The 16,486-nt window shown below is 45.3% G+C and overlaps 1 protein-coding gene across 3 annotated transcripts in view; it reads left to right on the top strand.

Annotated features, from left to right (window-relative positions):
* Positions 1-16,486, top strand: part of ppp2r5ca (protein phosphatase 2, regulatory subunit B', gamma a) — a 293,739-nt gene that overhangs the window by 251,392 nt on the left and 25,861 nt on the right. For all 3 annotated transcript variants that reach the window (XM_086002969.1, XM_086002972.1, XM_086002970.1), the window contains 2 exons: positions 6,763-6,835; positions 12,299-12,364. In XM_086002969.1, coding sequence (XP_085859095.1) covers positions 6,763-6,835; positions 12,299-12,364 — 139 coding nt within the window. The remainder of the gene's footprint in view (positions 1-6,762; positions 6,836-12,298; positions 12,365-16,486) is intronic.

Below are 16,486 nucleotides of genomic sequence, written 5' to 3'. Positions count from 1 at the left end.
CAGCAAAAACATACGACCATGACAAACAGCTGGTACCGGTCCCAATTGGACAGACGGCTGGCATGCGCGAACAGCTCTTCGGCTTACGGCCTGCCTTTCTCTCTTCTAGAACCGCCAAGAGTGTTAGACACTCTCTGGAGCTCTTCACTCCACCGTCTGTGTTAGGGTCTTTTATACCCTTTTTTAGGGGTGGACCTGGGGTAGAATATTGACAAGACCATTTAACCTATAGAGGTTCCCCTTAAAACAAGGTGCCCAATGGCATGTCGAGTTATTTGTTTAAACCATGGAAAAAGGGTCAATCCTCATGTTATCTCCCACCTGTCGGGGGGTCCTTTTAGCCATGCCTTTCAGTATGCTGAGAACTGTTTATCCTTCATCTCATCTGGATCTTTCCTTCCAAAGCTATAGGGGGAGAAATTCGGTTGCTAGCGCCAGCGATTAGCGCCTAAAGAGGCCGAGAATTGGGGCGTTACCCAAATTTCGGGCGGGCGCAGTGAACCCAGCGCCTCTCGCCATATTGAGTGGTATTTTAGCGCCGGCGCTAAGTCTTAGCGCCCGGGCGCAGGCAGATCATGACAGCATTTCAGTGTGCAACGCCGCCTTGGCGCCCCGGACCGGAAATTCAGTGGCGCCCCCCCTCTGTTCTGCCCGGCGCTAATAAGGACAGCTTCCAGGAACGTTCCCCAGTGGCTCTCGGGCTTAGGGGGGCGCTATTTAAAGGCCACTGCACTGGTATAAAAGCGGCAGCCATTTTGGGAGCGCAACTTATTTGTGATTTACACATTGGAACAGTTGAACTCTGAGCCATTTCACTACTGACCCAGCGCTGCCAGAGGACCTTCAGCCTTCATACCATCACCCTGCTGCTGGTGAGCGCTTACACCCTTTTTAATTTCTGCTGACCTATTATTATGGGGGCTGCTTTGGAGGGGAACGTCCTGCTGCTCGACCATCTTGAAAGGGCACAGGGACGGAGGGAGAGAGGGCCAGGAATGGCCAGACGGAGGAGGGCCAACAGACGTCGCCACAGCAGACCTTGCGCTGCCAGGGTATTCAGGCAGCAGCTCTCTTAATGTCGGAGGAGCAGTGTGTTTGGAGGCCGCGATTCCGAAAGGAGGTGGTGACTGAGCTGTGCCACCTGCTTCAGGAAGATCTGCAGCCGCAGATAAGGTGCAGGACCTCTCTGTTGGTGGCTGTGAAGATAACAGTGGCATTGAATTTCTATGCGACCGGCTCCTTCCAGTCAGCAACTGGGGACATTGCCAACATATCCCAGTTTGCGGTGCATAGCTGCATCCAGCAGGTTACAGATGCCCTGTTTAAAAGGCGGCGTCAGTACATCTCCTTCAATGTGACACCGGAGAAGCAGCGGGAGCGCGCAGAGGGCTTCGCGGCAATAGCGGACTTCCCCATGGTGCAGGGCGCCATTGACTGCACGCACGTGGCTTTGCGGGCACCTGTACAGAATCCTGAGGAGTTCCGCAACCGCAAGGGGTTCCACTCCTTGAATGTGCAGCTGGTCTGTGACCACCGACAGCTGATCCTGGCGGTCAATGCACAGTTCCCAGGCAGCAGCCACGACGCTTTCATCCTGCGCCAGACTTCAGTCGCTGACCTTTTCAAGGCCCCGGCTCACCCAGAAGGCTGGCTTCTCGGCGACAAGGGCTATCCACTGTGCCCATGGCTGATGACCCCGCTCTGTACGCCCAGCATCCCTGCAGAAGAGCACTACAACGTCAGCCATCAGGCGACGAGGAACATTGTGGAGCACACAATCAGCGTGCTCAAGCAGCGGTTCTGCTGTTTGGACCATTCGGGAGGAGCCTTGCAGTACTCACCAGAGAGAGTCTCCCACTTCGTCGTTGTCTGCTGCATGCTTCATAACCTCGCCACCCTGCACACCCAGCCAATGCCAGCAGACATTGAAGGAGCAGGAGGAGGAGGACCAAGACGGGAGGGTCCGAGAAAGTGGAAGGGCCGTCCGTCTGAGGCTGATGAGTCGGTTCTAGGCCCCTCTCACGGACTGCTTGGTGCCATTGGAAGACCACGAATGGAACCATTCAGATAACCCAAAGCCTATGAAGGCCACAATGATTGTAAATAGCAGACATGGCCAATGACATTAAAATTCTTTGTTTATTTTGAAAACTGTGCTTCCTTCCAACATGACAAAGCAATGGCAACTGAAAGCTTAACTAACAAACTAACACAAGTGACTCGCACACCCGGGAAACTATCCAAAACATGACTAACATTCAGACCACCATCCACGGCCTTGATTTCTAGAAATAGGACGTTTCTGCAGCTCCTACTCTTTCCCCTTTGATGGAGATCTACTTCTCTTGCGAGAACGGCCCCTTCCCTCCCTGCAGCTCCTCCGTAATGAGACCCCAGTGGCTGCATGAAGGCTGGGGGACGCCTGCTGACTGTCCGAACGCGCTGATGCTCCTGAGGGACGGCCTGGACGGACTCTGAGCTTGGAGGGGCCGGATGCTGACTGCTCCAATTGGGCATGGGTGGAAGCAGTCTGTCCTGCAGGTGATGGCAGCTGCAGTGGAGACGTGCCATTGTTGGCATCAGGAATGCTGACATCCTGAGAGCGGACACCAGCTCCGTGGTCGGCCGACACACTGGCACTCTGATGGGGCAGCACCGCAGAATGCGGACCCATCGGCTGGTCCACAGATTGCTGGCCTGATATGGTGCTGCAAGGGCCCCGGGTAATCCTGCCTGAACCATGGAGGGTGGCAGCAGTCAGTGCTTGTGTGGCCTCAATCTGCCTCTGCATGAGGCCAGCGAGGGACTGCGTGGCAGGTGCCAGTGCATCGGTGAAGCCCTGGACAGTCCTTTCCAGTGATGTCGCGACGCCCTGGACAGTCCTTTCCAATGATGTCGCGACGCCCTGGGCAGTCCTTTCCAGTGATGTCACGACGCCCTGGACAGTCCTTTCCAATGATGTCGCGATGCCCTGGGCAGTCTTTTCCAGGGCTGCCCCGAAGCCCTGGGCACTCCTTTCCTGTGCTGCCCCGAAGTCCTGCACAATCCTTTCCTGTGCTGCCCCGAACTCTTGCACACTCCTTGCCAGTGTCTCGACGGCTTCAGGCATCCTTCCAACTGCAGCCATCAGCTCAGTGTGCCTGAGTCGAGCCTGGGCGCTTATTTCGGCGAGGGAACGCACCTCTTCTGCGCTCTGTGCAGCAGTCATCGTGGCCTGACGCACCCTCCAGGGAGATGGCTCCCGAACTTCCCTCCCCCCCCCCCCCCCCCCCCTTGCGCTGCTGGAGGCTGCTGGTTCCTGCAACTGGTTCCTCAGATCCATCCCCCCTGCTCCCTTCCAGGGAAGCACTAGCCCCAGTCTGCAGATGGGCTGGCTCGCCTGAGGGTGGGACGGATGGTCCAGCTTCCTCCTGGTCGTCTCCTCCGGAGTCAGTGTCCCTGGCAGCTAGATGGCCCGGCTCCCGAGCTGGTGATGCAGCATCTGAAAGCAGGGAGGTTGAAGAGTGGATCTAGCGAAAGGCCAGGGTGGTAGCAAGGGATGCAAGAGTGCTGCAATGCTCTGACATGGGTCCAGGCTGAAAAAGCATGCTGGTGGGGGGAACAAGTGGAAGGAGAGAGTTCAAAAAGGGGATGACCTTACCATCGCTGTGCACAATGGGGTCGGCAGCTCCAGTGGTGACAGGACCCATGGTGGATCAGCCCTTACAGTATGCCCTGAATTGAATGTGCGTTCCCAGAAAGGGCCATGGGTCCTGGCTGACAGATGGCCATTGGGGCATCGCGCACCCTCTGGCCATAAAGTCAGGTGCAGATGGAGGGATGAAGAAGATTGCCAACAAGCCACTCACCCTAACGACCCGAGTGAGATCGTTGAACTTCTTCCTGCATTGCACAGGAGTCCTGGGTGCCACGCTGCTGGAGTTGACTCTTTGACAAACGTCCCTCCAAGCTCTGCAATACTCGTTCTGAGGAGGCCTCTTGCCATTGTCAGGGCACAGCACTGCTTGCCGGCGCTCCACTGCGCCAATCAAAGCATCCAATGCCCTTTGGGAAAAGCGCTCCGCTCTCTGCCTCACCCTCTCCATCTTGTCAAAGTTTGCAACGCTTCAGTTTGCACAGCGCCGAAATTGAGGCCTACAGGGCAATGAGTCTGGCTGCTGAACCTAAATGACCCGCCCCTTTAAGAGCTGCATGTCTCATGGTCATCGATTATTGACGGCACCTGCGCTGCGCCCGTCCGCCCAGATATTGAGTAGCACCGGCAGGTTAGCGCCTTGGGAGTCCTGTGCAGCGCCTGATTTAACGCCGCAATCACCCTCGGGCGCAGCAACCCGATATCGCTGGAGGTGGCTAAGTTGCGCCTGGCGATAAAATTTGCGCATCACCAATTCTAGCGCCCCGAACGGGGCTATACCCAATTTCTCCCCTATAGTCTCTTATCTCATCCTGTCTTGTCCTCCCCAGCCTAGAGTCAGCAACTCCACATTCCAGGCTCTGCCCACAGACTCCTTCAGTCAGAGGCCCCTTTGTTTAGAGCAGTTCGTGCAGCCAGCTGTGTTCAAATCATTATCAGACTATTATCAGACTATTATACCATGAAATGAATCATTAAACTCCCAAAGATATCCTCTATTCTGTGTCCTTATACTAATTAACTTCTACACATCTTCGCAAGCCGTTCTGTTAAATGAACTCCAATTCCTAACTTAGCATTATAATATGGTTATTAGCAATAATGGAAGAAACATAGTTGGCCAAACTAAAGATACATTAAACAAAGTTAAAATCCTAACTTGCAAACAGCAGAGAGCTAGCCTGGGAGGCAAGGTCATACATGACTGCCACGGTGCAGAATGTTATCACATCCGCAGGGAACTGAAAACATGGGCAAATTTTAAGCATCTATCCATCTAATCTAATACTAGTCTGATGACACTTTATCTCCAGCTCTAATACAAGTTTCCAGGAAAATGAAATTTAAGCAGTTCTAGTAAAACACAACTTATACATTAACTAACCCCTTACTTGTCTCGAGCTTTAATACAATCATTTAAATACAGTATTATTCGCATCACAATTTCATTCACGTAACCATATTCATTTTAGGTACCCCTAATTTCTAACACTTTTATATTCATCTCGGCCCACTGTGCTACCCATAGCCTTATACTTTGCGAGATTTTTTTTGTTGCCCTTATTCCCTGCATTTCATTCATTGAGATACACTGGCTTTATTTTCCACCTGGTGGTAAATTTATTCTGTACTGTATACATTACTAATGCGATCCACTTGTCTTCATCTTTTTTATCCTCTTCCAGTGCTGCCTAGTTCAGTTTCCTTAGCTCACCTTCATTCCTTCAAAATCTGCCTTTTTATAAAGTTGAATGTTTCTATTGAACTAATCTTTGATTAGTTCTTGGATAGTCGATGTGTATGGATTTTCAGATGAGGTGTCTCATAAGAAGCTCATCGGAAAAATTCAGGCCTATTGTAGAAGAGGAAATATCGCCACTTTTATGCAGCAAAATGTTATGATCTGAAACGCACTGCCTGAAAGGGTGGTGGCAGCAGATTCAGTAGTAACTTTCAATGGGGTATTGGATAAATATTTGAAGGGGAAAAATTTGCAGGGCTATGGGGAAAAGGCAGGGTAGTGGGACTAATTAGATGGCTCTTTTAAAGCCAGCACAGGCACGATGGGCCGAATGGTGGTTCTGTGTTGTATCATTCTATATATATATATGGAACATTCGCTGAAGGGCAGTAATCATAGTTGGGGTATTTGGCGTTTGAATTTGGTATATACAGGCGATTTTGGTATAAGGAACACAATTTCAAATTTACTGGCAGCACAAAATAAAGGGTTTGGCAAGCAGCAAAGAGGACTGTAAAATACTTCAGGAAGACATGCAGATTAGTGGAATGGACAAAATGGTGGCACATATAATTTATATAATTTAATATGGATAAATATGAGCTAATACATTATGGGAGCCCATACTCAATGGAATGATGCTAAAGGGTATGGATGAAAAATGAGTCTTGGGGATTCAATTACATAATTCCCTGAAAGTGAGTGTAGGCAGATGAAGTCATAAAGGCCAGCGGCATTTTAGATTTAATAATTAAGAGCATAGAGTAAAGGAGTCATAATTTGTGCAAAACATTGGTTAGACCAGAGTATTGTGCACAGTTTTGGGTGCCACATTATTGAAAGGACATTAAAGCCATAAGAGAGCATGCAGTATAGATTCATCAGGACAATGTCTGGGGATGTGGAGCTACAGTTAGGAGCAGATACTGCGACTACTTACATTGAGCAGAGGAGGCAAAGAGGAGATTTAATAGAAGATTTTATAATTATGATAAGTTTTGACAGAGAATAGAGAGACTGTTTGTTCTGGTTGGGGAGACAGTCACGATCGGTCATTATTTAAAATTGGATAACTAGCAGAGAAAAGATCGCGGTGAGAGCTAGTTTTGGATTGCTCTAACAAAGAGCCAGCATAAACACAATGGGCCACATGACTCCCACCTGTGCTGTAAACTTCTATGGTTCTATTGTTTTCACACCCACTGCTAGTAGTTAGTTCTGTACACTTCACAGATTGGGGAACAGTACCACTGAAATTGCTGTTGCTATTTTAAAGCACTTTCAGTCTTGCTATATTTGAGAAAATGTGTTTACAATTATTTCAAACTGTTGAACTGGTTTCATTAGGTGCCTTAAAACTTTCAACATTTTTTTGTAATGTTTTTAGGGAGAAAGCAAAATTGAAAGAACGTGAAGAGGCTTGGCTCAAAATAGAGAATCTAGCCAAAGCAAATCCACAGGTATGCTTACATTATCACTGTTACCCTAAATATTGGACTATGGACAGTAGTGTAATATGTGTTGCAGTAAACAAGCCATCACCTTCATAGATTTTTCGTTTCAGCACAGGAGGATTTGGATTATATGAGCTGATTATTTACTTTTGAAAATATTTATCTGTAAGGGCTAAGATTATACATTTTCTTTCTAAAGTACACATTCAGAAATAGAACTAACAGTGGACTGATTTGTTTTGTAAACTTGTATTGATGGCTGATTATAGATTTTGCAATTTAAAAAAAAAAGTATTGGGAACAATTTTTTAGCTTATTTGTTGTAGTACCCACTGTCTTCAATTCCAGCTGTTCATCCTCATCTGTTAGAATTGCAGAGGTTGTTTTGAGTCTTTTACTTTTGTTCAGAGTTCAACCATGAAAACAGTGGCAGTGTAAAATATCAGTAACTTAAGGAGAGAAGTGTTATCACACTCTAATCTCTCCCACCCACCAGCAGTATCACTAGGTATGATGAATGTTGTCTACACTGTCCATCCATTCATTTTACTCAGAATTGCTGTTAGGTCACAACATTTCATTTGGAAATGCATTGAAAACTCATGTGTCACCCAATTTCTATGGGAAAATACATTTATAATGTGTCCTCATGTACCTGTAGTACATGCCTGTAACTGGCAATGTTCTAAGTCTTTACAGTGTTATAACTCATGTAAAGTTAAATCAAAAAACAATGTGCATTGTAGTGGTTCTGGATGCATTTCCACACCAAAGACACTGGGTGGCTTTGCAACATTGTGACAATAGTAACTTTAATAAGTAAGCACCAGAATTGTTTAAAACATTTAATCTAAGGGCCTACAAATAGACAATTTAAGTTAATTTTAATGTACGTTTTTCCCCCCCACCTCAATGTTCCCTGATTATTAACTTCATGTTGCGTTGAGGCTTGCGGTCCTTTCCCTGTGTCCTCTTCTACTGGGAATGATGCTGAGAAAAATACTATTATCCATTTTGGAGGACTATTCTGAAGTTAAGGTTAAATTCCATTGTCGGGAAAAGAAAAGGAAGATTTATAGAAACATAGAAGATAGGAGCAGGAGTAGGCCATTCAGCCCCTCGAGCCTGCTCTGCCATTCAATGAGATCATGGCTGATCATCCCCATTCAGTACCCTGTCCCTGCCTTCTCCCCATATCCCTTGATCCCTTTAGCCTTAAGAAATATATCCAACTCTTTCTTGAATATACTTAATGAACTGGCCTCCACCGCCCTCTGTGGCAGAGAATTCCACAGGTTCACCACTCTCTGGGTGAAGAAATTCCTCCTCATTTCAGTCCTAAATGGCTTACCCCTTATCCTTAGACTATGACCCCTGGTTCTGGACTCCCCGGCCATCAGAAACATCCTTCCTGCATCTAGTCTGTCCAGGCCTGACAGAATTTTATAGGTTTCGATGAGATCTCCTCTCAATCTTCTAAACTCCAGTGAGTATAAGCCCAATCGACACAATCTCTCCTCATACGTCATTCCTGCCATCCCAGGTATCAGCCTGGTGAATCTTCGCTGCACTCCTTCCATGGCAAGAACGTCCTTCCTCAGGTAAGGCGACCAAAACTGCACACAATACTCAAGGTGCGGTCTCACCAAGGCCCTGTACAACTGCAGCAAGACATCCTTGTTCTTGTACTCGAACCCTCTTGCTACGAAGGCCAACATACCATTTGCCTTCTTAACCGCCTGCTGCACCTGCATGCTTACCTTCAGCGACTGGTGCACAAGAACACCCAGGTCTCTTTGCACTTCCCCTTCTCCCAATCTATTGCCATTCAAATAATAATCTGCCTTCCTGTTTTTGCCACCAAAGTGGATAACCTCACATTTATCCACATTATAGTGCATTTGCCATGTTTCTGCCCAATCACCCAACCTGTCCAAATCGTACTGGAGTTTCACGACATCCTCCTCACAGCATACCCTCCCACCCAGCTTTGTGTCGTCTGCAAATTTGGAGATATTACATCCAATTCCCTCGTCCAGATCATTAATATATATTGTGAACAGCTGGGGTCCTAGGACCGATCCTTGCGGTACCCCACTAGTCACTGCCGGCCACTCGGAAAACGACCCGTTTATTCCAACTCTTTGTTTTCTGTCCGCCAACCAGTTCTCTATCCAAGTCAATACCTTGCCCCCAATCCCATGTGCCTGAATTTTGCACGCTAATCTCTTATGCGGGACCTTATCGAAAGCCTTCTGAAAGTCCAAATACACCACATCCACTGGTTCTCCCTTATCTATTTTACCAGTTACATCCTCAAAAAATTCCAGTAGATTAGTCAAGCATGATTTACCTTTTGTAAATCCATGTTGACTTTGTACGATCCAGTCACTGCTTTCCAAGTGCTCTGCTATTACATCTTTTATAATGGACTCTAGCATTTTCCCCACTACCGATGTCAAGCTTACCGGTCTATAATTCCCCGCCTTTTCTCTACCACCTTTTTTCAATAGTGTGGTAACATTAGCTACCCGCCAATCCATGGGTACCGTTCCAGAGTCTATCAAGTTCTGGAAGATGACCAGCAATGCATCTACTATTTCTAGGGCCACTTCCTTAAGTACCCTGGGATGTAGATTATCAGGCCCTGGGGATTTATCAGCCTTCAGTCCCATCAATTTTCCTAACACCATTTCCCTACAAATACTGATTTCTTTCAGTTCCACCCTTTCATCAGACCCTATGTTCCCCGGCATCTCTGGGAGACTATTTGTGTCCTCCTTTGTGAAGACCGAACCAAAATATGTATTTAGTTGGTCTGCCATTTCTTTGTTCCCCATTATAAATTCCCCCGATTCTGACTGCAAGGGACCTACGCTTGACTTCACCAATCTTTTTCTCTTCACATATCTATAAAAGCTTTTACAGTCAGTTTTTATGTTCCCTGCAAGCTTACTCTCATATTCTATTTTCCCTTTCTTAATTAATCCCTTTGTCCTCCTTTGTTGAATCCTAAACTGCTCCCAATCCTCAGGATTATTGCTTTTTCTGGCCAATTTATATGCCCTCTCCTTGGACCTTATGCTATCCCTAATTTCCCTTGTTAGCCACGGTTGGGTCACCTTTTTTGTTTTATTTTTATGCCAAACTGGGATGAACAAATTCTGTAGTTCATCCATTCGGTCTTTGAATGTTTGCCATTGCCTATCCACCGTCAACCCTTTGAGTGCCATTCCCCAATCAATCCTACCCAACTCGCTCCTCAGACCATCGTAGTTTCCTTTATTTAAATTGAGGACCCTAGTCTCCGAGTCAACTACTTCATTCCCCATCTTAATGAAGAATTCGATCATATTATGATCGCTCCGACCCAAGGGGCCTCGTACAACAAGATTGCCAATTAATCCTTCCTCGTTACATAATACCCAGTCTAAGATGGCCTGATCTCTGGTTGGTTCCTCGACATATTGGTCCAGGAAACCATCCCGTAAACACTCCAGGAATTCCTCCTCCACAGTATTGTTACTAATTTGGTTGGCCCAATCTATATGTAGATTAAAGTCACCCATGATGACTGCTGTGCCCTTATTGCACGCTTCTTTAATTTCCCTTTTCATGCCATCCCCAACCTCCACCTTACTGTTTGGAGGTCTATAAACCACTCCCACTAACGTTTTTTTCCCCTTAGTATTTCTCAATTCTACCCATACAGATTCCACCTCATCAGAGCTAATATCCTTCACTACAATTGTGTTAATCCCTTCTTTAACCAGTAATGCTACCCCACCTCCCTTTCATTTTTGCCTATCTTTCCTGGATGTTGAGTTCCCAGTCCTGGCCTTCCTTGAGCCACGTTTCCGTAATCCCAACCAAATCGTATTTGTTTACTTCTATTTGTGCAGCCAACTCATCCACCTTATTACAAATGCTCCTCGCATTAAGACACAAAGCCTTCAGGCTTGTTTTTTTAACGCTCTTAGACCTATTAGAATTATTATTTATTGTGACCATGTTTGATTTAAACCGTTGATTTCTCTGACTGCCACTTTTGTTTTTCTCCTTCCGATCTTTTGCTTTTATCCTTGTTTCCCTTTCCTCTGTCTCCCTGCTCAGGTTCCCAACCCCCTGCCATTTTAGTTTAAACCCTCCCCCACAGCACTAGCAAACACTCCCCCTAGGACATCGGTTCCAGCCCTGCCCAGCTGCAAACCGTCCGGTTTGAACTGGTCCCACCTCCCCCAGAACCGGTTCCAATGTCCCAGGAACTTGAATCCCTCCCCCTGGCACCATTCCTATATCCACGTATTCATCTGAAGTATCCTTCTATTTCTACTCTGACTAGCACATGGCACTGGTAGCAATCCTGAGATTACTACCTTTGAGGTCCTGTTTTTTAATTTATCTCCTAACTCCCTATATTCCGCTTTTAGGACCTCATCCCGCTTTTTACCTATATCGTTGGTGCCTATATGCACCACGACAACTGGCTGTTCACCCTCCCCATCCAAGATGTTCTGCAGCCGCTCGGAGACATCCTTGACCCTTTTACCAGGGAGGCAACACACCATCCTGGAGTTTCGTTTGCGGCCGCAGAAACACCTATCTATTCCCCTTACAATTGAATCCCCTATTACTATAGCTCTACCCCTCTTTTTCCTCCCATTCTGTGCAGCAGAGCCACCCCTGGTGCCAGGAAGTTGGCTGCTGCTGCCTTCCTCTGATAAGCCATCCCCCCCAAGAGTACTCAAAGTGGTGTATCTGTTGGAGAGGGGGATGGCCACAGGGGACCCCTGCACTACCTGCCTGCGCCTAGTACTCTGCCTGTTGGTCACCCGTTCCCTTTCTTCCTGTCCAACCTCTACCTGCAGTGTGTCCAACTCTGTAAATGTGCTATTCACGATGTCCTGAGCATCGTGAACGCTCCAGTATGTATCCAATCGCAGCTCCAGCGCCGCAATGCGGTCTGTCAGTAGCTGCAGCTGGATGCACTTCCTGCACATGTAGTTGTCGGGGGACACAGAAAGTGTCCGAGTTCCCACATATCGCAGGAGGAGCAGATCACGGGGCCCGGCTGTCCTGCCATGACTTACCCTTTAATTAATTGAATCAATTTAAATAATGAAATCAATCAATCCCACTAATTACACTACAGTTAACTGGTTTACCAACAGTCCCTGCTACACTAGAGAGACCTTAGAAAAACTATAAACCAGAGTTAAAGTTTAAAAAAAGAGAGAAATACTCACCAACCAATCACTTACTTGCTTCCTGGTGATGTCACACTTTGATTACTTTTTACCCCTCTCCCCTGCTGTTGAATTGGTAAGCCTCGCCTCGCCCCTCCTTTTAATTTATTGTGCTTTTTTTCTTGTGCTTTGCCTGAGCTGATTTGTCCATAAATACTGATGTATCTCCAAGTCAAAAATGCTTTACTTTAACCAAACTTCATAAGTGACTTTATTTTATCAGACACTGGGTTCCTTACGAAACTGGCCATCCTGGGAACTGTCCATGTGCCCTGTCTCCAAAAACCAGGTAGGCACTTATGTCAAAATGCACCAAACACTTCAACTTTTTTAAAAATGTCTTGTGATTTTTAATTAGCCCATTGAACAAATGAAATGTATAGTCATCTGGAACAGAGCAAACTCTCCTTAGATATAGATCATGATTTGACACTATTGCTAACTGCCTATACAGTTCTGGAAGCAAGATCGATGAGCTCAAAGAAAATTCTATTTCTTTAAACAACTACCACTTAACCTTGGTGCAGTCCAAAAAGTTGAATATGCAGGATCAGCAAAAAAAATGTAATTGTAAATTATTTTTATTTATTATAATACAATAAACCTTTCCATTTAGAATGTGTTGTAATTGTTCAATTTCAAGGTCTTTTAGAGTGAACATTTTTAGTTTAGTGATATTTGCATGTCTTTGTACTTCTCATTTCAGCTAAATTTAAAATAGCTTCCATAACTATTGATCGCTAGCTGTGCATTACTGAATAAAAGATTTGAGGGTAAATTCTGCAGTTACATACTCCTGATGTGCAACGCTCTGTGGCTGGAGTGTGTAAGTGGTAAATTTACCCTTCGGTGTAGAGTTTACACCTGTTCGTTAAAAATTACCTAATTCTAATTACTGGATAATTCCATTTTTAGCACAAAAATGATTTCAAAATAACAGGAATAGACTCTCTGCCATTTCTTCGTAAATGGGAGTAAATCTTCTGTAGACTTTCATATCAGGCTTAATAGGCAAGTAGCCTGCTCATGTTCCCAAGTTCCAGTTCTAGTCTGAGGGTATTTGTGCAACCAATTACTGTATTTATTAAATATTTTTTAAAAAAAGAAAGGAACTTGCATTTATATATTGCCTTTCACAACTTCAAGACATCCTAAAGCACTTCACAGCTAATGAAGTACTTTTGAAGTGTATTCACTGTTGTAATATACTTTTAAATCTTTTTCTCTAGCCATGACTTTCATCAGTGCTGCTTTATGTCGGCTGATATGAGGTGTGCTTTGAGATCATTGTTATGATGTAGTACTTGTTTTTTTTATATATAAAACACTCCCAAGTGACTTGAATGAGGAAGAAGTAAAATTTCAGTCACTAGGACAGACAAGTTTGAAATTTAAGGCTTTGGGGGTTATCGAACACTAAAAAAAAGAATTTGGCATTCTATTGTAGAGCTATTGAAATACCCCTATTGTGGAACATTTGTAAAAGGGAAAGGCTTTTTTTTTTAATGCAGAACAAAAGTACGGATGAACTAGTGAGTTCTATTCCATATGACCATAAATATTTTGCTAGAATTGTTTTGTTATGCCATGGTTATCAGTTCAGGTTAAAGCAGAATTAAACTTTAAGTTTTGTAATCTATTTGGTTACAGTTGTGTTCGAGGGAAAACAATCTGGATTAGATTGTAGCTGTTGTGTGCCTTAGCACATTTTTTGCTGGCTGTATATAACTACTCAAATAACTTTTTGGCCTAATGTGGCTATTGTGTAGGAATGTACAAGTTCCATACAGGAATAGAGGATAAAGGCTTGATTATAGCAGATGAGGGGCATAGATAGGGTAGATAAAGAGGAACTTTTCCCCTTAGTAGGGGGGTCAATAACAAGGGGGCACAGATTCAGGGTAAGGGGCAGGAGATTTAGGGGGGATTTGAGGAGGAACTTTTTCACCCAGAGGGTGGTTGGAAGCTGGAACTCACTGCCTGAAAGGGTGGTAGAGGCAGGAACCCTCACAACATTCAAGAAGCATTTGGATGAGCACTTGAAATGCCATTGCATACAAGGCTATGGACCAAATGCTGGAAAATGGGATTAGACTGGACAGGGATGGATGGGCGGCGCAGACACGATGGGCCGAAGGGCCTCTTTCTGTGCTGTAAAACTCTATGACTCTATGACTCTAAGTTGAAATTTATTCATCTCTAAATACCCAATTTTAGGATGCGACTCCACATTTCTGTACCGTAACAATTAGAAGATAATTTGCATGCCTTCTTCAGGGTGCACCTGTTAAAACTTTGGTGTTTAAATTGCTTTTAAGAATCCAAGAATTATTGCCAGTTGGGGAGTTAATCCACTCTTTGGATTTTTATTACCTAAAGATTGTAAAATTAGTCTCAGCTCAGTTTCTAGTGCATGTGAGGCTGCAGCACAGAACTGCTCGTAATTTATGGCACTAAGTGGCAACTCCATGTAGACAATGGGCTGGATTTTGCAGTCAGCTGTTCATTACACTTGCACTTGCCCACAGACTTTCTGTGAGGATTTGCACTGGAACTTGCAGTGATTAGAAAGCCATTTTGGCGCAGTACCCTCTAAAGGGGTTCTGGGACCTGTGTGAACAGGGCAAGCCAACTGTCTATCTCCTTAACCAATCAGATTGAAGAATTGTTGATGAACAGCACAGTCTGAACCAGAAAGTGTAAGTTAGAATAGCTAATTCAATGCCAAATCATGTACAGAAAGTGAAATAGAGGGGGGAAAGAAAGATGGGATTAAGAGAGACATAAAAGACAAAGAAAAAGTTAACAAATTATTTAAATGTTTTATTTTTTTATATCTCCAACATTAATTAAAATCTGAAGAAATGAGACACCACACTTGTAAAAGTTAACTTTCATTGCCAGAGAGGTTGTTTGGCAATGATTAAGACTGGAATGGACAAGACCTAACTTTTTCTGGTGAGTTTAGTGGGAATATATAATGGAAGTACAGCAACCTCACGCAGTTCCATATGTTTCAATACTGGTATAGCGCAGCTTGTGGAGGACCAGGGCAACTCTGACGGCAACTTCCTGATTTCCACGTTTATCTGCGCATGTGCGATCGCTGGAAGTTGCTGTCCAATTTACACTTTAACGGGGTGCGCTGATAGCCTTGCCGTTATTTTTTTACTGTAAAATGGGAATTACTTGTTTAAAAAAGAGGGAAAACAAACTTTTGCGCAATTGGATTTGGTCTTCTGAGATTGAGGCTCGGGTACATGCTGGACAGAGAAGGAGCCTTTACTGCTACTCTTTGTGGTGTACCTGCCCTGGAAGTGCTGGATTCTGCCACTGGGTGCCCAAAGAGGAACCTGTTCTGTCGATCACTTAATTTCCTCGCCTTAATGAGCGCAAAAGTGATCCAAAGACACATGAATTTGAAAGCAATTTTTTTTTTTTTTTTTTTTATAAAAGTACTTCTGAAAATAGATTCCTGATTTGGTGGGGAACAGAGAGAAGTTGACTCAAAAATTCACTTCTGGGTATATAAAAAGATGTTAAAATCATAAAGCTGTTTGGCTTTGTCTGATTGAATGCAAAAAAACTTAACCTTAACCCATACTGAAAATAGACTCTGGAGAGACTGTGGACATTGAGTCATCATTTTTCAGAGCATTTTTTGTATTTGTTCCTGGGATGTGGGTGTCGCTGGAAAGGCCAGCATTTATTGCCATTGAGAAGGTGGTGGTGAGCCGCCGCCTTGAACCGCTGCAGTCCATGTGGTAAAGGTACTCCCACAGTGCTGTTAGGGAGGGAGTTCCAGGATTTTGACCCAGTGACAATGAAGGAGTGGCGATATATTTCCAAGTCAGGGTGGTGTGTGACTTAGAGGGGAACTTGGAGGTGGTGGTGTTCCCATGCACCTGCTGCCCTTGTCCTTCTGGGTGGTAGAGGTTGTGGGTTTGGGAGGGAGTGAATGTTTATGGTGGTGGATGGGTGCCAATCAAGTGGGCTGGTTTGTCCTGGATAGTGTTGAGCTTCTTGAGTGTTGTTGAAGCTGCACTCATCCAAGCAAGTGGAGAGCATTCCATCGCACTCCTGATCGTGTAGATGGTGGAAAGGCTTTGGGTAGCCAGGAGGTGAGACACTCGACGCAGAAAACCCTGTCTCTGACCCGCTCTTGTAGCCACAGTATTTGTGACTGGACCAGTTAAGTTTCTGGTCAATGGTAACTTCCCCCCCCCCCGGCCAAGAATGTTGATGGTGGGAGATTCAGCGATGGTAATGCCATTGTATGTCAAGGGGCAGTGGTTAGACTCTCGCTTGTTGGAGATAGTCATTGCCAGGCACTTGTGTGGCACAAATGTTACTTGCCACTTATCAGCTCAAGCCTGAATGTCGTCCAGGTCTTGCTGCATGCAGGCAAGGA

This window comes from Somniosus microcephalus, chromosome 12 (genome assembly GCF_052327205.1).
Source record: "Somniosus microcephalus isolate GS21.2 chromosome 12, FLI_Smic_1.0, whole genome shotgun sequence".
Lineage (NCBI taxonomy): Eukaryota > Metazoa > Chordata > Chondrichthyes > Squaliformes > Somniosidae > Somniosus > Somniosus microcephalus.
Note: the sequence above shows the minus strand (reverse complement) of the source record. Positions and strands in the feature narration are given on the sequence as shown.